Genomic DNA, 21,786 nt, shown 5'->3' with positions numbered 1-21,786 from the left:
AAAAACATCTTTATTCCTCCAAATACAGCTGCAGTTGTATCTTTAAAGGACAGTACAAAACCACAAGAAAAAAAATACAACAGAAGTTTAGCACCGTATCATTTTGGAGCGGATTATTTGCCCCCCCCAAAACAGGTCACCACCCTAAAATGTGACCGCAGTGTCATAAATACATGGGTCGTCAGGCACACACCGTTTCTGCACAGAGATATAGTAAAAAAAATAGATATACAAGAAAAATCTTGGATAAAGTCACTCGCTACATAAAGGGGAAGGACACATTTGAGTTTCATCCAAGATTAGTGTTAAATCAGCATTCATAGTCTCATGCTGCAAACAGAAGGCAAAAAAAAACCAGGAGCTTGAAAATCCAACATCTCTCAACTGCATTTAAATAGGATAGAATTCTGGAACATTCATTAATGCTATGATTAATTATTTTTCTGCTTTAGTTTGGGATCTAAAACTGTCACATTCAGGGCTGGGAACATCACTAAGAATTTGTCAAACTCAGGCCAGTTAATTTAATCCCAACTACTTGCCATCAAATCATGGATAAGAGATGGCTACAAATTGAACAACATGGGCAACTGCTCCTGAAAATTCTATTCTCAACACTGGCATTGAAAAAGAAACTCAGAACATTCAGACGGCGCTTCATACATTGTATTAAGATTATTTTACTCAGTCTAAGAAATTTAGTTCTAATTCCAATGTCCACCCTAGCCTAGTCACCTTGTCCACCTAAATACGGTAACAACTGAAGTGACATCCCAGCTCGTGTACATACATATGTCAGTAATAAAATAATGAGTAGGTACTGATAGAAAAAAAAAAAAAAAACATCTGGATCTGTATTGCACCACATACAATACTCTAGTTGTTCAGTAGGTGTTGGTAGTGGAAAAGAATGTGCAAAACATGGGGGAGGAATCTAAAAAGCGGGCCTCCAAATCTCAAACGGGACAGTGCAAGAAATGTCCCATTTGTGACAATAAATGCTTTGTTTGGGAGAAAATGACAAAATATGCAATCAAAAAAAAAACCACGACATGATGCCAATACCTTCATTAAGTATGTTTGTGCTAATTGTGTTTGTTGGCAAGACCAGCGGCTAATTACAGAGGAATTGTACTTCCCAAGTTGCAATCCGCCGTCGACGTTTAAACTGTACAATCAATTATTTCACTGTCCAAAATTTGTTTGCTGGGTGGAAGAGGCAGTCGTGACGAAGATTTATTTCTAGGGCACAGTGCTGTCTTATTACAGTCGACATTTGTCTTACAGACAGCTCTTCAGACAAGGCATGATTTTTTTTTTTTTTTTATCAAAGACAAAGGTATTTATCAAAAAGTCAAATCCCTACATATAAAAAAATAGTGCAACATCAAGCTTTTCTTAAGTTAGACTGCTACATAATTGCTGAGGGAAAGACTGAACCATCGTGTAACGGTCAGTCCACACATTCAGCTCTGTGTCCAAAGGCACCACAAAACGCCACAGTTGGTTTCCCACGAAGGATGGAGGCCTTGTGCGTCCATCTAGCTTCCTGCCAGAGAAGAAAAACAATTGCAGATGATTTTGTTTGGCTTCCAATGATAGTTCTGACAGATTGAGTAAAGCAAGAAAGGTAGTTACCGATCACAAAGTCGCACCACCTCGGCCCACTTAAGCCCTTCATCCGCGATTGTCTCAACTTTTTAGCAGGTGGCGCTTCAGCAGACACAAGGCCAGGACGTTTGCCCTTCTGGCTCCTCAGAGGCATTTCATCCAGCTTCTGGACTGATTCACATGCGGAATCTGTGCGGCGTTTTTTTTTCACAGCTTTAACGACTTCTACCAGTTGTCTGTTCTTTCCAGCAAACACAAATGCCGAGGCAGACTTATCCAGTGTCACGGTACAAGAGTGCCACTCCTCTGCTGATATGTTGTCTGTATGTCTCTGCTGATAGTTGATCTTTTTCAGAAATACCCGACATTCCTTCAGGGTCTCAGGACTCCAAGCTTGAGAGCAGGTGTTCTGCTCTTTTGGTGTACCCACAGGCTCCTTGGATTGGGATTTAGAACTGTTCTCAGAACCTTCAAAAAAGTCATCTTTTAGCGACTTCAATACTTCCAGTTTTGGTTGAAGTCCAATTGCTACTTTTGGCTTACATGGACTCACTTGTGCATTTATTTCCTTCTTTGCCCACTTCCTTTCTTTTTGGGTCAGGAAGCGTCTCCTTGCCCGAAGTAGCGTGGCCTGGTATTTGCCTAAGCGCTGCCGTCTTCTAGTTCCTTGACTGAAGATAGCCCGTTCACTCTTGTGAACCAAGAGTCGATGCCTAATGTTATGAATTGATTGAGCGTCTTTCATTTTCGTCAATCTTTTCTGAGCCTTTTCAAGTTGGGCAGGGCTCTTTGGCAATGTTCTGGCAAATTTCTTGAGATGTCTGCGAAGTCTTTCTGCCTGAGGACTTGGGCACTTGACACCTTGTTTGTGAACGGAGCGAGGGAAGTGCATAACTTCATAACGATTGCGAGAGCTTTTCCTCTTGACGATAGCCAGCGACTGTGTCTCTGTGGTCTCCATAAACCAGGAGCTGATCTGCCGCATGCTACAGGATCGTGGTTCAGTCGGAGGGCAGTTGAAGAGTGTTTGAACCACTGAAGAATGTTCGGTCTTGGCAACGGATGACCCAGTTTGTTCAGTGTTTATTTTGAACGGGAAGTCTTCCCTCTGGTTCTCCCCCGCATCTGAGACCCAGGTGTCCGACATGAACTGAATGCGTCTGGCAAGTTCTTGGTCCAAGGTTTCTTGTTCAGCGGATGCGGCCCACCAGCGTAGTGTCTCCTTTGGAGCAAAAATGGAGTCTAAAGAAACACCTGCTACTCGAGCGAGATCCCGAGAGATGTTCTTCTTCTCATGTTCGCAACGGTGCCTTTTCACTGCCGAATGTTCGACTCTGTTCTCTTTTTCTTGTTTTCTTTGATTGCAGGCCTTGTTCAGCAGAAGTTGTTTGGAGCGCCGTAACAGAGCATTACTATGACTATATGTTCGACTTGTGGAGCTGGCAATGGCATGCAAGAAATAGATTGAGGGTTTGATCACTCTTTTTGAATGACGCACAGCTGAAGGATGATTGAGGACTTGGTTACTCTTTTTACGCTCGCATTCTCTTTGTTCCTCCGGTTGCGGGTTTTTGCTACTTGGTGGACACCTAACTCTTTTGGACTCTTTAGGACTTTGAAATTCTGGCAAGAGTGCTTTCTTGTTCTTTTGCGTATCAGGAGCATTCTTCTCGATCAATATTTTACGTTGCTTTGGTGACACTGTGGTAACAGTGACCAAGATTCCGGAGATTTTCACTTTTGCTGGTCTACCTGGTTTCCTAGAAGGTAAGGCCTTCTCTCTTTTCTGGCATTTAATCTTACTGCTCAGGTCCCGTGCAGCCACTTTGACAGGGTTGGCATCTAAGCCTTCAGGAAATTCTGGTGAACTCATTTTGGGATTACCAATATTGATTTTAGAGTTTTGTGTTCCATTCAAGTCGTTTTTTAGACCTACTGCTCGACAAGCATCTCTGAATTCTGTTTGGAGCTGATCGAAACTCTCAGAAACTAATCGTTTGTTTCTTCTTGAACGGCCGTAGACAACAGTTATTTTGAGGTTCTTGTTGACTTTCTCCTCCGCGTCTACGGATACATTTGCCGTGCTTGTCCCTGTTGCTGCGTGTTCAGGCTTCTGTTTCCGTGGTCGACCAATTGGTCTCTTCGCTTTTTGCTCCAGATGCGGCCCCAGCTTCTTTGGCCGCCCTGGCCGTCTTTTCAGGGGAGTGAGTTCATGGAATGATTGCAAGTCACCTGGTGATCGGCTCACCATTCCAAATCGATTCTTAGATGGAGTGACTTCACCTGATCGCTTAGATGCGGTTTTGGGGGAGGACGACTTTGGTGAAGTACATTTTCCAGATGTTGACTTGGGTGATGAGGAGAGGGACTTAGCTGGTGAAGAACTTGGCTTAAATGGAGCAGATGCTAATTCAGCTGATGAGGAAGCCGACTTCAGTGATAAAGGAGCAAGCTCAGGTGATAAGGATAACTTGATGGTTGAGGAACCACACTTAGGGGGAGAAGGAGACTTAGGAGTTGAGAAAGGTTGCTTGGCTGGTGAAGAATCTGACATTGGCCGCTTTGAAGGAGACTTTCTTGAGGGCCCTGCATATTTAAAAGGTGAGGTAGAGGATTTGCGATTAGGCCTGAGACGTGGTATGGCACATTCAGTCATCTGGCTTTGCTTCTGCTCGGGTGTCTCTGCCCAGGATGGCGATTTGCATGGGTCAAAGGGTTCCTCGGTTTCTGCATTTGCGCCAGATCTTGGCGACTTAAGACTATATACAATACCTTCTTTATCTTTTAATGGTGATACAAACATTAACCGAATTGGGCTTGTGTAAGGGAATGGAGAGGTGCAAGAATTCTGATCACAGGCGGCAGACCTGGTAGTAACCCCAACATTTGGGTATTTGAGCCTTCTTGATGCAGTATTTTCCACTGATTGTCTTTTTGGATATGGTTGTGTTTCTTCTGAAGGTTTAGCAATGGACGCCGTCTTTTTAACTGCGACAGTTTGTCGCAGATCCTCGTTTTGCTCGCTTGATTCTGTATGAGATGAACTGTGTCTTTCTCTACAGATCGATGTAGATGTGTCAGGGAGATTAGACGTTTTGGTGTTTGATTCAAGATGAACGTCATTAACATCAAGTTTTTTCAATAAGGCATCTGAGGTTGTAGATGTGACAATATTTTTGTTATTTGCTCTCTGGTTGAATATACTTTCAGAGAAACAAGCTGCAAAGAGCATCTTCCTGGTTTCTGTGACGTAAGAGGAGAATCGTTGCGGAGGCACAATGTTCCTCCGTGATCTTCTTGAGTCACTGGGGGAGGATTTTTGACTTTGCTGACTGTCAGTTACAGTTGTATGGCTTTGATCTTCAACTGGTCCATTTTCATAATCATCAGTGCCACGGCCTTGACTTGATGAGGCATTTTCAAGAATCGTGGCATCGTATATTGCAGTAACCTTGTCCGTTTGGCAATGTGTGTCACACTGAGTTCTCACCTGTGATTGCTCATTGTCTACTTGAGAATGGTTGCATAATTTGCTTTGCTGGTCATGGGACATTGTTTGGTTTGGGTCTTTTTCTTCTATGGATGCTTCTTTATTCTCAATTCCTTCAGTTTCATCATCTTTTACTTCATTTATGTTACTTTCCGGAGTAATAATGTTCAGCCGTGCCCCCATAACTCCTTGATAATCCATCTCTAACTCGGGTTCTCTTTCCTCTTCTGGCATCACGTTTGAGTCCAACAAAGTGCTACATGTATTGACAGCTTCATCACTTTCTTTCAATTGTGATCTCTTTGCTCGTGATGACTTTCTCTTGTATGGCAAGTTAAACATTGCAAGCTCTCGTTTAATTTGCAAGCTTTGCCTTCGAGTCGAAGCACCATCGGCAGGTGTCGCCAGAGCAGCAAGCACTTCCTGGCGACGACGCAAGCGCGTATTGGGCGATTTGGGATCGTTGGTATATTGGCGATGAAACAGCTCGCTGAGGTTATAATCACTGGCACTGCGTGTATGTAGCACAGTGGTAATTATTTCAGTCAGAAGGGCATCAGCAGGAAATTTCAAGTTCTGGCTGGTTAAGGAGGACTGTAGGTGCTCCTGTTCAGGAACATCAATAGGTGACGAGTGCAGAGCTGGGTCTTTCTCTGGGGGTCTGATGGTATCGAGTTTCTCAGTGAAGCGGTTCACCACATCCTGCAATAAACTCCCACTTGGGTTCTCTGCAGCTTGACTATTTCTTGGAGGCAAAGATTCATGCTCCACTGTTTTTGCTGCGTCTACTTTTAACTTCTTAATCATTTGGGCACATTCCCCTTCTTGGTTATGGTGAAGCAAGGAAGGTGGCGTTTCATTAGTTAATTTATCAATTGGCAAAAGGGGTGGAGGAGAAGGGCAATGTTCTCTATTCAGGACAGGAGGGAGCTCACAATCTCCTCTTGTTTTCTTAGGATGGGTCACACACGTGTGGTTCCTCGCACATAAATAAGAGCGCTTGCAGTGGACTGAAGAGCAAGGACCAAATGAACACATCAAGGTGTCGATGGGATCGGCAGGCGGCCTTTGGCTAGAAGTACAGTGGAGCCTCTCAGGACAAATTGGAGTGTTGGTATGTATCCTACAAGTTTGCATACAGATGTTTAGACTCGAAGGAGCTACGCTTTCACAGCCTTTTGAAGGTAAGTTGCTCGGATGGCAGGCTGTGCTTCCACAGCCTTGATGACCACAATCAGACAAAGGGTATGTTGAACTGCTGCTGGTAAGTTCTATATGGTCATTAAGGGTGTCATCTGCTTGTAATTCACAATGACACTCGTGAGCTTCTGTTGGATCAACTTGTTTGTGGGCAGGGGAGGGGAGCAATTTTTCCGTGTGTGCCAACTTCAGCATCTGGTAGAGTAAGGAACAATGTGCTGGGCAGAGAGAGCTAAAGACGACATCCAGTGCAGATTGCTGGTGGCACTTCCTCTGCTCTATATCTCTTGATTCTTCTTTTTCTGGAGTAGATGGGCAGCTAGAGGCAAAATACAAAGGAATTAGTTAGTAGTCTGATATCTTGGCTGGATCAAATTTTGAATAATAAAGTAATTGTACAGCGTACCTACAAAGTCTGACTAAAATGCATCCATCAATTCATAAATGGCTCACATATGTGTCACAAGATGACCAGGCACACTACCAAATCCCAAAAAGGTAAAAATTACGACAAATTAGGACTTTGTTGAGAGCTGTTTTATTGAGTTGCAGAAGGAAGATTAACATTCTGCGAAACACAGCAGGAATGATTGTAGAAACGCTCAAACCGTTTCAGTGTACAGCACTTTCACCAACAATCTCAACGGATCAACCAACTATTGTAGAAGTCAACAGTTAAATCAGGTCATGACAAATATTTCACAATAAACAACACAAACAATAACAGGTTTGAAATGTTAGGTCATTGCCAAACTCTTAGGTTGAGTTTAAATCTAGACCTCGCCGGTATTGGACGAGTCGAAATCCAGTACAGCAGCGGCCTGCTTGAGGTATGATGCCTGTGTTATATTACCTGTATATTATTTTATTTATCTAGTTATTTACTATCCTTCATGGATACGATACATGGATATTTGATTCAGATTAATAACGACACTATAGTGAAAGCGTACAATAAAATCTGAACAAAAACTAAGATAATTATGTACTCAATGGCAATGTAGCAGCTCCAGTCCTTCATGAATGAAGCTCTTTAGCGCGACAAGCACAGAGCATGCTGGACTTGTGATAAGTCTGTTTCTTCCGAAATGTTACGTTCTAATGTTCCTTTTCATTGTCTACTAATCACTCAATAATCACTTAATCACAACATTCATGGGTGTCATTTGGGGAATAAATTAAATACAATAGATTAACATTTAAAAGCATTCATGCAATTTTTTGCAATACACATTTGACATTCAATTTAAGTGCTCTATTACAAATCAATGAATACAACAAGCAAACTAGTAAAACCCGGCCGGCTTTGAAACGCAAATAAATTAATATGTACTACACATGATAGGTTTTCAGAGATATGATTTGAATACCTCAAAGTGCCCAATGCATAAATGGCAGGATTCTCTTATGATTTACCAACAGGGAAGGGGGAACTAATTAAGATGGCGATCTAAATATACTGCAAATAAATGTGAATACATACTGGACTTAATCACTTAGCTTTCTGTTTCTCAAGAGACGTTTAGGTTTCTTTGTAAACAGAGTTGTTCATATAGTAGCAAGTAAAACAGACATCTTGTTGCGGTACAGTATAGTTACAGCCACTGATGTTGAAGAAACATCAAGAACATTCACAAGCGGAGATATCCAGTATCAGAGTATCATCTGATCAAATTCAAAGCACATACGATGAACAAGCATGTAAACCAAGTTACTAAAACAAGGCAGATCTGTAAATGCCCGATAACACCACTAAAAATTGTAGTACGTGCCAAAGATGGGAATAGATTTACACGGTGTTCCTTGAGAAACAGAACTCGGTAAAATACCATTCCATAAGCCAGTGGTCCCCAACCACCGGGCCGCGGACCGGTACCGGTCCGTGGGTCACTTGGTACCGGGCCGCCAAGCCGCACAGAAAAAAATATATATATCGACGATCAATTAATTCAGGTCAAGACACTCGTCCCGGTCACGTAACGTTTCCCCAGTCGAGCCCGCAAAGCTAATATGTGGCGACAGGCTAACTAACCAGTCAATGAAGCATTCAAAACTGCTTCAACACATGGAGACCAAGCATCCTGCAATAAAAGACAAACCTTAATCACTTCGGGTGTCATTGTCTCCGATTACGTCTAGATGGGACCGGCTCGTTTCCGAGAAACAATCTCAGTGCTCCCACTAATTCAACGTAATGGTGAGTTTTATTTTTGTCATTTGTACTTGTTTTTATGTCAGTCGTATCATTTTATTTTATTGCATTTATATATTTATTATAAATGTATTATTTATTTATTTATATAAATGTATTATTTATTTATATAAATGCCGGTACGCGAAAATATTTCTGACATGTAACCGGTCCGTGGCGCAAAAAAGGTTGGGGACCACCGCCATAACCCTTGAAACAGACAGTGGGGAAGAAAAATAACCTGACCCCAGGCTTTGCAAATTAAGTTCAGAGGTATATGCGACATTGAGGTTAGCTCGAGAGGCATGCAGGCTGACATCCCCGCAAATAGCAAAACTGAACTGCTGCTTTGGTATGAACGCCGTCGGTGTGGTTGTCGGAGATCAGTCCTTCTCAAGGACAACAACCATTTCCGTGAAACCATTTACCATTAACCCTAACCCGTGCATTGAGTCGAGCCGCTGTCACGCTGCAGCCATCACCACAATCAACCGTTAGGACACACAATACGCATTAAGTTACGTCTTTGCATACCAACTCCCAGTCATCTTGGTCGAAATAAACTGCCGACTTTTATGGAACTAATGGTTCCGTAAAAAGAGACATTGTAAGCAGCAGTCATGTATGAGGTTGTACAGTAATGCAGCTACAGTAGCAACATTAGTCAATATCTGAGGTCATAAAACATCTTGAACAATACACGTACACAATAGCATAGTGCCTGAGCTCATCAGTGCACATTTGAAAACATGCTACACAAATGCATTCCCACAACAAATAGAGAAAAAACAAGGACAACACATTACGTTTTTTTCCTCATACTATTCTATTCAACAAAAAACCCACACTAAAATAGTTATCACAGTAGTTAATTAACAATCTACAATCTTCCTGTTTGCAGAGGTGTATAACAATAATTACAATGAGAGTTTATTGTTATGATGGCTCTAAGTCACTTCAATGGCCTTGGTCAGATACCCAGAGAGCTAGAAAGCTGCAAATGACAATCATCATTCCTTCATTAACAAGGATAATTAAGATTTACGGCAAACCTGAAGAACCTATTTTCCTAACACTGGAGTCATCTTTTTAAATGTCACTGCGTTTCAGCCATTTGATCCTGGGAAATCTGAGCTCATGTTTTCTTGACTGGTGGTTTAGGACCAAACTATTACAACCAAAGAAAGATCTCGATTAGAAGATCAGCATTCCAAGTACAAGAGAAAACATTGACGTTTTTCAGGAAATCAATGTCAAAATTAAAACCAATCATCTACTCACTACTAAAATCTGAAATTAATCTCCACAGAATAAAAAATATATATGAAAAACGTCAGCCTCTGTGGAGAAATGCCTCTTGAAAATCTCCCCATCACGATGGGAACTCAATGAAAGTCCAGGACCAAATTGCAGAAACACAGCCGAAAGTATGACTATCAAAAACAGACTCACAGTCGAACCTGAATAATATAACCGTATATTTGGAAAGGCATGTGTTTTATCAAGATCCCAAGAAAACATTAATCTTGTAAGAGGTGGAGTTCTGGACACCTTTCTTTGTCTAGAACATATTTGCAGCAGCGGGTGAGGCAAGAGTCCCTGAGTTAGTAGAACCGGTAATAGTTCCAGACAAAGTGGAACCAGACGAGAAAAAGATGGCAGGTTTCTTCTTGGGAGGATTTTTCAGTGTTCCGGTGCGCTCTTTAACTTTGTATTCCAGTGTGCTGTGAGGTACCCCATAAACTCCCTGGGCCTTAGATACGCTCATGCGGCCAGCCATCACCATAGTAATGGCTTCCTCCATCAGTTCGTGGTCATACTGACGGTACCTTCCACGTTTCTTTCTGGGTTGCTTGTCTTTGTCGCGACGGTCTGCTCCCTCCTCGGAATCATCCAAAGAGGAGCTGTGTTGCACCAGACGAAGAGGTGATTGGTTGGCACTTCCCGCACAACCGTGTACCAGGAAAGGCGATCTGAGTCTGAGGAACGACGAAGGTCTGGCAGTGGTTGTCAATACATTGGCAGCACCTTCTGTTGGTGAGGTACGGCGGTTTTCGGTAGTACTGTGAATCTCGGCTGGGGGTAACCTGCCGTGATTGGACATGGAACGGACCTGAGGGATACGAAGGGGTGCGGGGGCCTCAAGACTGGGAGTGGGGCTTGGAGGGGGCTTGAGACCATCCCTGAGCTGGGGAAAATAAGAGTGTAGACCACTTGGCTGATAAAAGGGAAGGGAGGACAGAGAGAAGCTGAGATCGCCGTTCTCTTCGGCATCTCCTCCAATTTCAGCCCGCTCGGCCCACGCCGCCACCTTCTGCAGGACGAGACGGGCTTCGCCACCAAGCGTGGATGACATCGCGCTGTACGTTGTCATTTCCTCCCTGAAATCTCTGTGGCTTTGTGACGCTGGCTGCAGGGCTCCCAACCGTCCTTCTGACCAGTCTTCCATGCCCCGCCTCAGGGTGCGAAGGGGAATTCCGTATAGCAATGCAGCACGCTGCTCTTGCAGCCTTCCTGAGCGTATGTCCTTCAAGGCCTTGGACAGCAACCCCTCAGACAGCTCCAAACTCCTCTCAATGTACTCCTTCTGCCTGAGCTGCCTCCTAGGGATGGGAGGACCAAACAGCAGGGTCAAGATGGAGGTGATGGAGAGGGTGTGATTTGGGCATAGGAGACAAGGGGGTCCACTCCTTTATGCCTTGTTGGTAACATCACTGCCTGTTATTACATGCCTCTGTCTGGACCTTCATCTCTTTCACACACAGCCTCTTCACATCCAGGTGGGACAGTCTGTGAATGGCTGGCGTTACTCACAAACAACCGCTGCAAGTTTGTTATCCTTCAGTGAGAGTCTGATGTACGTGTTAATCGTATTCAGAACTGGATCGGTTTGAAAAGGAAATGAACTCATGATAGGATATTGTAATGCAACTCATCAGTGGACAATGCTGGCTGGGCTTTTGGTATTGGTTGAGATACGGTGCCAATGCTGTGACGTTACCGCTCAAGAGATAGAAGAGTCAACCCCACTTCACCAAAATCCAAAACAACAACTAAAAATGAAATGAGCCGAGGTGCAGTCAAGCAAAGATGGTGCATACCCATCAACAATCGACCCATCGTAAACATTCTTAACTGTACAACCATCATGCCATTCTCTCCCTTGCTTTTGGAGAGCGTAGAAATCAGCGACACACCTTAGCATGTCAAACCAGTGTCTTTCCCAAGTAGTTGTCATGTCATAGCACAGCTTCCACTGGTTTTTCAACACACGGCTCAATACCAGAAATGTACAGGTAATCTGATCCGTAATAAACTTCTTACCCTGAGGCTTGGATGTTAGATGACAATGGTGATGAAGTTGAGGGGCTGCCGCCGCTTTTTTTGGAGAGGTCGAGCACAACATCTGCTGCAGGAAGATGTAAGTAGAAGTTATTTAGCTACAAATCAGTGTGATTTTCAGGCTAACACACACACCGAGTGCAAAGTTATGTGGTTGAATAGTGCTTATTTCAATCGTCTACATCTGTTTTTTTAAAGATTGCCACTCACCTGTACCAGATTCCTTTTCTGATTCTCCTGGGCTTCGGCTTACGGTTAGGTCCAAGGGGGCATCTGATGTTTCAGAAAAAGGCGAGGAGGTCCTTGTTGTTACATCCATTGAAATGGTGTGGAGTAGGCACTTGGATGCATACTCCTTGGCGAACTGGTGTATCATCTTCTTCATAAGCTCCTCGGCAACGCGAGGAATATTGGCATCACAGCATGGAGACGCATCTTAGAAAGGAAATGAAAATCCCGCCCCATTATATGAAATGTTTCCACCATTTCAAGATGATTCTGATATCAGGAAATTCTGATTTCAGCGCTGCAATACGCAGTTGAAGTCGCACAAAATTTCAGAGGGTGAACTGCGAGACCTCTGCATGAATTGACACATTTCAACATATGCTGTAAAACTTGATCTTGGTGATAATCTAAACAGTTACCTCCAAAAGTGTTCTTTTTGTGCCGCCACCTCGGAATGAAAGCAACGAAGGACAAGTTGTGTCCAAACTTGTGCCCGGTTAGACTCACCTTTTTTGTGGAACACAGCTTGAAGGAACTTGTGAGCTGTGTGGCTGCTCTCAGAGATGGTCGGAGCTTGACATGGAGAGAATTCGGAGGGGGAGGAGAGGGGCGATGTGGTGGCAGGTGCTAGATCCTGTCAGGAAAATAAATAAATAAACAAAGGAACATTTTGGACGAAAGCACAAAACTTGAATAATAAGTTCTGAACAAGACTCTATTCCAATTCTTACACTGAGTTTGTCCAGAGGAACGTTACAGAATGAGCAGTGAGAGCAGTTTGCCTCTGGAGACCAGTCAACCACCTCTTCAGGTTCACAGTCTGAAAGGAACGACAATAAAAAACGAATAAGGTAATTCTATTTTTTTTGACATATAGTAGAAAAGCATTTAATTGTTTTGCCTGCCACCACACATTAGCGGCATAGCTTAATGAACAAAGATACCTTACATTGTGGCGGACATTAGAACCATGCATCTCACCCAGCGTGTTTATACATATGTTCTTTACTGCACGTTTTTGTGTTAAGATAAGATCCTTTATTCACTTGTTGGCAGTTTTTGATTAAAGACATGTTTTCAAAGTCAGAAGTGTGTGCTTTTTACTGCCACAAGTAATACATGAAATGTCTGGCCAATTAAATAAAACTGGATGATTTCCTGGGGCACGCTGAAAGGACGACCACAGTATTTGGGAATCATCTGCATATGGTTACCTCCACAGGTGTACATTTATCTTTGTGTACTGCAAAATAGGGACTAATTTTGAGTAAATATTAACACAGATACAAAAGGTCGTACAAGTTAGACAAAGAACCCACCATCAAATAAGTTAAGGTCTCTTGCCAGCATAGAACCATATATTCCCTCCAGAATGCTTTCAAACCCTGCAAGACAAAAAAGTCATGGTCAACTATTTTATAAACAGATAATAATCTGGTGTAACACTACACTTAGTTTTCAATCAAACTCTTTAGCCATGTCCTCAATAAATAAAATAAAAAGCAATCATTTATGTTTTTTTTTTTTTCTTTTTTAGGACGAAAACCTGGTGGGTGCAACGTTGCCAGCTTCCGTTTATACTGCAACTTTTTAAAAACGCTGCAAGTATTGATTTATTTTCAGGCTTCTCGTTCCTGCTTTATCCCTTCCCCCCAATCAGCCTTAATATTAGCAAGGTATTGGCGATTAGAATTTTCAAGAACCAATTACAACTGATGGCATATTTAACGACACACCTACATGCTCCGTGTAGTGGCCACTCAAAAGCACGACCTGGTTGAAAACAAGTAGTGTTAAGGACGTTGTTGAGGGAGCCACAAAAGAGAATATGTCACCTAGCCAGCTGGTTCATTCTCGCTGTCAGTTTAGGCTGCCCACCGACGGAGCTGGCGCTAGCAAGCTAGCTACTAGCGAGCCAGCTAATTACTAGCTACCGAGTAACATAGCCGGGTGGCGCAAATCTCTTCATGTCTAGCGCTCCGTGCGATGTAGTTAAATATATAAATATTTTAAGAAAACAACACTCGGATCATACCGACGCAGTGGATCAGCTTGTAACGCCAAGAGTCAAGTTCCCGCCGAAAGCCCTTTCTTTCTGCCGTGCACTTGGAGCACGGCACGGCCGCCATTCTGCGTCCTTCCCCCTCTCACTCCGTCCTTACGTCGACTGAGTCAAAAGAAGTGGACGGAGCCTCCCGGACCGAAAAGGCAAGCTCCAGAGTGAGGGTAGGTGGCTTCCTCTCACAGTGGCATTCTTACACTTGGCCACTTGGGGGAGACAAACACAAGGTATCAGGGTGTTGAACTATGGAGGACCCAAACTAGAAGGAGTAAAAAGTCATCCAAAAAACAAATAAACACGTACAGATGGTCTCCATGAAAATATGTGTCAAATTATTTGCTCATAAAAGAAGTGATGTTTACTTAAAGAACCCAAAACCTAGGAATTTTTTCACTCAGAAATTCAACCATCACTAGGCTGATGACAAGCTCTGTATAAAATGAAAGGATTTAAATGCATAAATATAAGATAATGTGTGTATAATAAATAAAACATCTTGTGAGAGATGCAGGATTCATAACCCTGCTGTCTGCTTAATTGCTGCCTTTGTGTAAAACAACCACATGGTGGCCTCAGAGCACTTCAGGTCCACGTCGATTGTTTTGCTATACTGTAATAGGCAATGAAAAGGTCTGATGACGTCAAGGGAAGTTATTTGTCACTCTTTTAAATAGGGCACGAAACATGTTTACCCAACACAACCCAGGTATATTTGAAAACAAGCAGAAGTCCATGGGAGGTAAGAGCCAGAGAAAGGTTCATTCAAAAGCATGAAAAATGGTAGTCCAGAGGTCCATTCTGCTGATGCAATCCGTGCAGAGAATAGTGGGTCACATTGGCAAAACGTACATGTGTTCACATATATTGTGATATAACATAATAGAAAAAGGACTGCTATCTAGCACCATGGTGGTGGTGGTCCATCGATTGCATTTGCTGCAGCCCAGAGGAACATTCAACACCTCGCCACCACCATAAAACAGTAGCAATGCATTTCAATTCTCCTCATTTTCACTTTCTTGTCATTATCAAATCCTTGTCCACCTTCAAGTCCTTCATATGTCAAATAACACTTTACGGTACAGACTAATCTCTTAATTGTTATTAAAGGGTAAAAAGGCTACACAGATCTCACTTAGTCCACTATCCCCAGACATTCAGATTTTTAAAATCCACAGTTATCCCACGAGATTGAAATATTCATGACCTCAACTTGAACAACACCCCAAACATCCATCTTATTTAACTCCGCAAATTCCTGTTTGTCAGCATCATTCAACATGTCTTTCTAGTGCTTTAACATGCCTGCTGGCTGAAGCCTCTCAGACAGGGGTGTTTCATTTAATTCCATTTACAGGTGCGTTCCATTGGATTTTCAAATGATTCGAACCAGATCTCCCAATACCATAAAAGAAACACCTCGCACATTCAATCTAAATAGAATTTAGTTGCATTAGTTGGGGTTTTATTGCCCAATCTAACAATAAAAGTGGCTCAGAATAAAGCCCTCTAGCTCCTTGACTGTGACATGTTTCCACTTGTCTTACTCTGCTTTCAATTAGAAGTTTTTTTGTTTAATTCTAGGTGCCTTGCCATGGATCCAATTAATCGTTCCACTTGTTATTTGGTGGTGTGCAGAAAGAAGCAAGAATCATGTTTAATCAGATGCAGCAAAATAAATTTGAAAAATTACGCATCTAAGTGAAAGTTCAGGATTACAGCAGCGGTCTTGTTGTTTATTTTTTCCCCATGTAAAATTGTTGATGGATTATGTTTGCTATTTATGCTAATATTCTGAACCAATGTGTTCAATCATTTATATGTCTAGTGAAGGGAAATAAGTTTTTTAATGGAGTAGAACCTCCATCGCGGCACACTGAGAAAGTCCAAGGTCTCATTGCGTCTTTGGCAAGTGAATCCTTTCAAATTTAGTCACTGACATGAAGCAGAAGCCCTTCACCCTTTCAGCCGGGCCCTTTAAACGAGGTTTCCAAAAATGACTTATTTCACTCAAATGGAAAGTTTGGCACTCATTTTATGAAGCGAATGGAAAGTAACATGAAAAATGAAAAGTAAGAAAAATAAATGAAATGATTACATGAGTGTTTTTTGATGACTGTAGTACAGAGAGTAGAAGATTTGGGGGGGGATCACTGTAATTATTGGATTTTGGCCATAGTGTCGATAGCCTTTCGGGATCCCAAGAGAAGTCATTACTTATGTTTTACTCATATGAAACTAATTGAGGGGACTCAAATCACTTGAGTAGGCTATATTGAGAAAAGTCTTTTACCAAGTCGTGTCTCATAACTTTAGCTGCGTCAAGCTGCTTTCTCCTGACCCCCCTTTCCCTCTCTCTCTGTAAGCCGTCTCCCTTTTTTGAATCCGGACAGTCTGAAGGTAAGCCAGGGGGTTCAGGCTGACGTGTGTTCTGGACGTTAATGGTGAAAAGGAGCTTGGGGGGGGGCTTATGAGTGAGGCACAAGGGGGCTGTGGAGGATTATCATTATTTCTACTCACAATAATGCACTTGCCTGTGATCTCGCACACCGCGCGGGGAGGAGGTGAAGGTAGGCTGTATGACTTTGGAGGTACAGGGTCATTATAAGTGAATAAGGTGCACGGGGAAAGATCTCGCCCTGGGGGAGTATGGGGGAAGGAGGGACAGGAGGAAATAGGCAAACTGAAAACACATGCAAGGTCAAGTGTATTCAGTAGCCAAGTCCAATAAAACCGTGTTGCAGTTGTATTAAGTCTGCTTATTGTAAAGTAGAATTTATAAAGTTGGAGCAAGTTTTCCACTACTTTACTAAGAAATACCAATCGATATGGGGATTGACTGCAGGATTTGTACCATGTTGTCAGTTTTCTAACCATAATCTCAGTCGGTGTTTGGAAAGGAATCATGGCTCCAAGTCAAACTTGTACAATTTTGTAGCAAGCAGTAAATCAAGGGCCCTTATGTTCTGCTCTTCTGTGGATCAGCATCGAACTGTACACCTTCATAAAATATATATTTTTGCATATAAAACATGCATGACAAATGAAAAAAAAAAAAAAAACAGCATGGCACCAAAACTTAACTCAGTTTTATCTCAATTTGTCTCTGCAGTATGGCTGAGGATCAAAAAGATGGCTTTGTGCTACAACATGAGAACATATTCTGAGGCAAAAAGAAAAAGATCGGCGCCACCTCTAATTCAAATCTGCACCCAATAAAGACTTGGCAACCCTCAGCGTGGAAAATCAAGATCTCGCCACTATTTGGGGAAATATGGTATTCAGATAATGCACCTACACAGGCATAGGTGATAAATCTCATCTGGTAACAATGTAATGGAGGTTGCTACAAACAACAATGTGCAACTCACTCCAAAGTACCAGGAAAACAGTATCCATCACTTTGTGTGAGACATGAGCTGCAAAACACCTTGCGTGTAACTTTTCTTGTATCTATACCACAAATGAAAACTGTGTCGGTCACATAAGAACCAGCACTGCGCTGTTGATGGAAACATGCGCTTCCCTTTCCTTCTTTCCCAGTCTCCAAAGAGACCCCCCCCCCCCCCCCCCGTCCCCTTCCTCAGCACTCTCTCACTGTCCCTCTTGCTCTATATTTAAGAACAATGCTTATAAAGCTCGACAGGCCTGGCTAATCTAACCCACATGCCAACAGTGCTGTGCCCGTTCTCTCATATGTTCTGATGAAACAAGTCTTCACACTCTCATGTATGTGAGTGGGAATACCAGACCTCCCAAAAGAAATTCTACCTAACTCTGGGCCAACAATGAGATACCGCAGGCATGGAAAGCCGAATTTTCTCACTGTAAATCGATTATGACTTACACATACACTCACACGTTTGAGCGCTCATCCATGCACGCACAGATGTTTCATCAAGTTGGTTTGCGAGTGCATAGCGGATACACTCAACTTTCCCCTTTTCCCACCCTGTATGCATTGACATGTTAATCGCAAGTTGAATAACACCTCTATACATAACGTTGTCATATTAAAAATAAATCGAGCTGGGAATGAGCCACTATGTTGGCATGCAGACGGCGTCATTTCACACATTTGTAAATACCAGGAAGTGAGCTCCAGGAAGAACTGTAATAACCAAGCACAAGGTGTAGATGTATATGTCAGTTCTATAGTGACATGATGCTTTCACCAGAGGAAGTGAGAAAATCGGTCTCTGTGGAAATTAGATTGCCACAAACTGTACATCAGCATGTGTAGCATTATTGTATGTATGTGTGACAAGTGATGTTTGTGTTCCAGAGTTGGTGTGACATCCTGGAAGGATGGGCTGTATACGATACTCTATAGGTTTTCAGGATGCAAAGTCTTTCTGTGATAATTTGGAGTGTGGCCTTTCATCCAGAAGAAGATTTGTGTGGTCAGAGGTGACTGTGTTAAAGGTCACCCTAAAGGTGTTTCAGGGGTTTGAGGTCAGGGCTCAAGTCAAGTTCTTCCTCACTAAACTCATCCAGGCATGTCTTTTTTTTTTTTAACAATTAAATTGTCAAAAAGATTGCGGTAGCTCAGTACAAACTCAGGTAAATGATTAGATTACAATACTTGTGCGTTCAAGAGGATGGTATTGTATTTGTGTGGTGGAATAGATGCAGTCTATGCAATTTATTTTCTCTTTCCCTTTATTTCCTATAGATAATCCTGATATGTGAAAAATCCTGTGGATGCTGTAAAGGTAGGGATATAGGTATTGTCAATATTGAGCTATAATTAACATTTAATTCTCAGGCTTTACCTTTGTTTCAAATCCATTCAACATTTACATAAATAATATGAACATAGAATATCTCTGGTTCATTTTTTGTTGTGTATTTTGTTTTTTAAGAAAAGTATATGAAGTATGGTTCCTTCCTTGGACCTTGCAAGCAGTAGTTGACATAATGATTTACCCAAAAGTACTTTACCGTTATCCAGTGAAGAGTTGTCATGGAAAGACAATTTATGATCTGCCATTTTACCAAAGCACCTTGGCCAAGTTAGAATAAAACTAGAGACGTAAAGTTCATTCTTAACCTTGAATTGTTGCAATTTCATGAACAGTTGCAGTGAGGCCCATCTGAAGATCTGGTTTTGCTGTATAGCCCACATTCATTAAAAAAAAAAAAAAAACTCCACGGCCATTACGTTTGTCACTAACTCATTACTTGAACCCAAATGTTTGCACTTTAATTGAAATGACCTCATCCTTTCTTTAACAGGAAAAGTGTGAAATATATGAACGTTACAGCAAGCGTGCCATGAATTCTCATTTTAAGCGTCAACTTACTTTTTGACTTTTACAAGAGTGGATTTCCAGAGTCCTTTAAAGTGCTCTTGTTATATTTCATTTGCCGATCACAATTTATACGGAAAAGACCATGAGAAAGTGCACATTTGATTTAAAGTGCCAATGAAAGTAAAGTAATGAATACAGTTTGTATAATAATATGGTATGCATTTAGTATATTCAATATGATAATGCTGCTTTTTGTATTGCCCCTCATGCAACCTGCATGTTTGTTTATTGGCTTGTATTTAAATGTGTATGGATTTGGACTAATCAGTGTCACCTTCCTGTCTCCTTCTTTGCTTGTCCACACATTCCTGATGGGAATAAGTAATGAGAAAATGCTCGCGAGAGAGGGACGGAGGGAGGGAGGACATCTGCATCGTGTCAGAGAGTTGGGCCGGTGACTCCGGGCCAATAGAGGGTGCTGCTGGACCACATTACCTCAAATGAAAAGAGAATAATAAACTAAAGATATTGTAAGATATAGTATGTATCCTGTGTCTGTTTTCTTAACGGATGGTTAATTATGGGTCAAGTTGTTTGAGATATGGCCTAAATTGAAAGGTTGGCCATTGTTTGCGATTTGAACGATGCCAGTTCCGAGTCCGGTGATTCCTTGTTTCAATTTCAGTGAAGACTCCCTGATGAAACCTTTTACTAATCATGTGTGAACATTGTTATGTTGGCATGCTTGCACATCTGTGGATGCTGCAACCCGGGTTATTGATTGGCAAGGGTGAGTATGATGAAACTCAAGGTGGTCTTTCCATCTCTGTCTTCTGTCTAACACAGATCCCTGTTGCTCTGTATGCATGTGCTCCATGCACTGTAGTCTCTTATTCATTATCTGGCATGGGTGGAAGTGGCTCTTGAAGCAAGTGTACAGTTTCACCTTTGAGGATCCGTTGCGCAATGCCGCGTAGTAAATGCCATACAGATGTAGAACTTGCAGGACCTCCACTATTGAACCGTGGAACATTTATTGTTGTTCATGTGCCAGATAGAATTTCCTTGAACCAATTAGGTAATTAAAATGTTACACAAACATTCACTGATGCTTGAGTTGTAAAAAAACAAGTTGCCTCTGAGCTTAATCTCCCTCAGGAATGACATGTGATAAGCCATCCAACAAAATTAACATTTGCCTCCAGGCGCAGCTCAGTAAAGGCTCACGCAGATGTCAACATGGTTGTAAATTATTACCATTGTGTAATTGCCTGACCATCAACTATCCACATCAAGGGTTTTACTATTCATGTCAACTAGAACCTAAATGATACCTAGTCCCAATTGACAACACAAGAGCTTGCCAGAAGAAAATTGTGCACTTTTTCATAGTCAGCTGGATATATTTGTTGTGTGTTATACCAAAAAAGGGCCGGATGAGGTTATGGGGGAAGGAACAGAAAAACTATTGTTTGTTTTAAACCGGGACATGACTCCACAATCCAAGATGAGGAAAAAAACGAAACGGCCGAGTTCACTTGTGAGAAAAATTGTCCTATTGAATCCGAATCCCTGAACTGTGTTTTCTATTCTGACCACAGTGTAAAACAATAGTGTAATTCAGTGACAACAAAACAAACTACAATCAGAATTAAAAAATAGATTACTTAATCTAAATGATTTTCTCATGACTCCTTAAACTTCCAGTGCGGCTTACTGGTTTTTGCTCTACGTGTACCTGTGTGGACTCTCAATTAGGTCTGACCATGCTCGTGATAAGACAATGGATGATCTCTCTGATCCCAAACGTGGATCAGTGCATCAATCAGGTCTCTGGTATACAACAAAACAGCATGGCCCAGAGGTGATTGCTTGGATTCTTTGTCATACAGGACCTGAAAATTGTCCACAGCAATTCTAGACTGTCTTTCACATGATCAGCGTGAACAAATTCTCTAGGGGGACCGAAGCAGGCTTTACAATCACCCTTTGATTGACTGGCGATGAGTTCACAGTATACAGTAGTCTTTCTTCAGCTCATAAAATTGATGAAATTGAGCACTAAACCATCTTATAAAAAGAAAATCAAGAGAAAGCCATGAATTTGAATTGATCGCCCAGTACCTCAAATAATATAAACGTCACTTATTTTTTATGGTCAATCCTTCAGACACACAACAAATTCCAAAACCATCATTTTATTCATGCAGATGAATATGGCACATGACGCACGTCTGAAGCTGTCACGACTCAATAAGCTCAAGATTGCTTCTTTCAAGCGCCACCATCTTTGATTATGTCTATAAATGCCAGCGAAAACATTACAGTGCCAAAAGGAAGTTGTAGCTAGGTTATGCCCAGAAATGTCGTCTCTGGGCTCCAAGGCGCCAGGGATGGAGTATCACTC

General features: G+C 42.0%; 1 protein-coding gene and 1 long non-coding RNA gene across 5 annotated transcripts; one reads left to right on the top strand and one right to left on the bottom strand.

Moving 5' to 3' along the window:
- Positions 1 to 1,405: 1,405 nt before the first annotated feature.
- Positions 1,406 to 14,317, bottom strand: lcorl (ligand dependent nuclear receptor corepressor-like). Of its 4 annotated transcripts, none has more exons than XM_061274105.1 (8): positions 14,098 to 14,317; positions 13,382 to 13,447; positions 12,794 to 12,882; positions 12,570 to 12,696; positions 12,045 to 12,269; positions 11,817 to 11,901; positions 1,639 to 6,620; positions 1,406 to 1,549 (listed from the first exon to the last, which is right to left on the bottom strand). In XM_061274105.1, exons 1-8 carry the CDS (start codon positions 14,189 to 14,191, stop codon positions 1,542 to 1,544), a joined length of 5,676 nt encoding a protein of 1,891 aa, XP_061130089.1. In that variant the 5' UTR covers positions 14,192 to 14,317; the 3' UTR covers positions 1,406 to 1,541. The 4 variants fall into 4 exon arrangements, with proteins under 4 accessions (XP_061130089.1, XP_061130090.1, XP_061130091.1 ...); XM_061274106.1 differs by having other exon boundaries at positions 11,817 to 11,898; XM_061274107.1 differs by lacking the exons at positions 1,406 to 1,549; positions 1,639 to 6,620 and adding an exon at positions 6,823 to 11,095.
- LOC133151244 (uncharacterized) lies at positions 14,147 to 19,887 on the top strand. The gene is made up of 3 exons (XR_009713878.1): positions 14,147 to 14,288; positions 18,800 to 18,839; positions 19,762 to 19,887. It is a non-coding gene; the product is annotated as an uncharacterized LOC133151244 (long non-coding RNA).
- The last annotated feature ends 1,899 nt before the right edge of the window (positions 19,888 to 21,786 follow it).

The sequence above is a fragment of the Syngnathus typhle genome, linkage group LG3, assembly GCF_033458585.1.
Source record: "Syngnathus typhle isolate RoL2023-S1 ecotype Sweden linkage group LG3, RoL_Styp_1.0, whole genome shotgun sequence".
Taxonomy (NCBI): domain Eukaryota; kingdom Metazoa; phylum Chordata; class Actinopteri; order Syngnathiformes; family Syngnathidae; genus Syngnathus; species Syngnathus typhle.
Note: the sequence above shows the minus strand (reverse complement) of the source record. Positions and strands in the feature narration are given on the sequence as shown.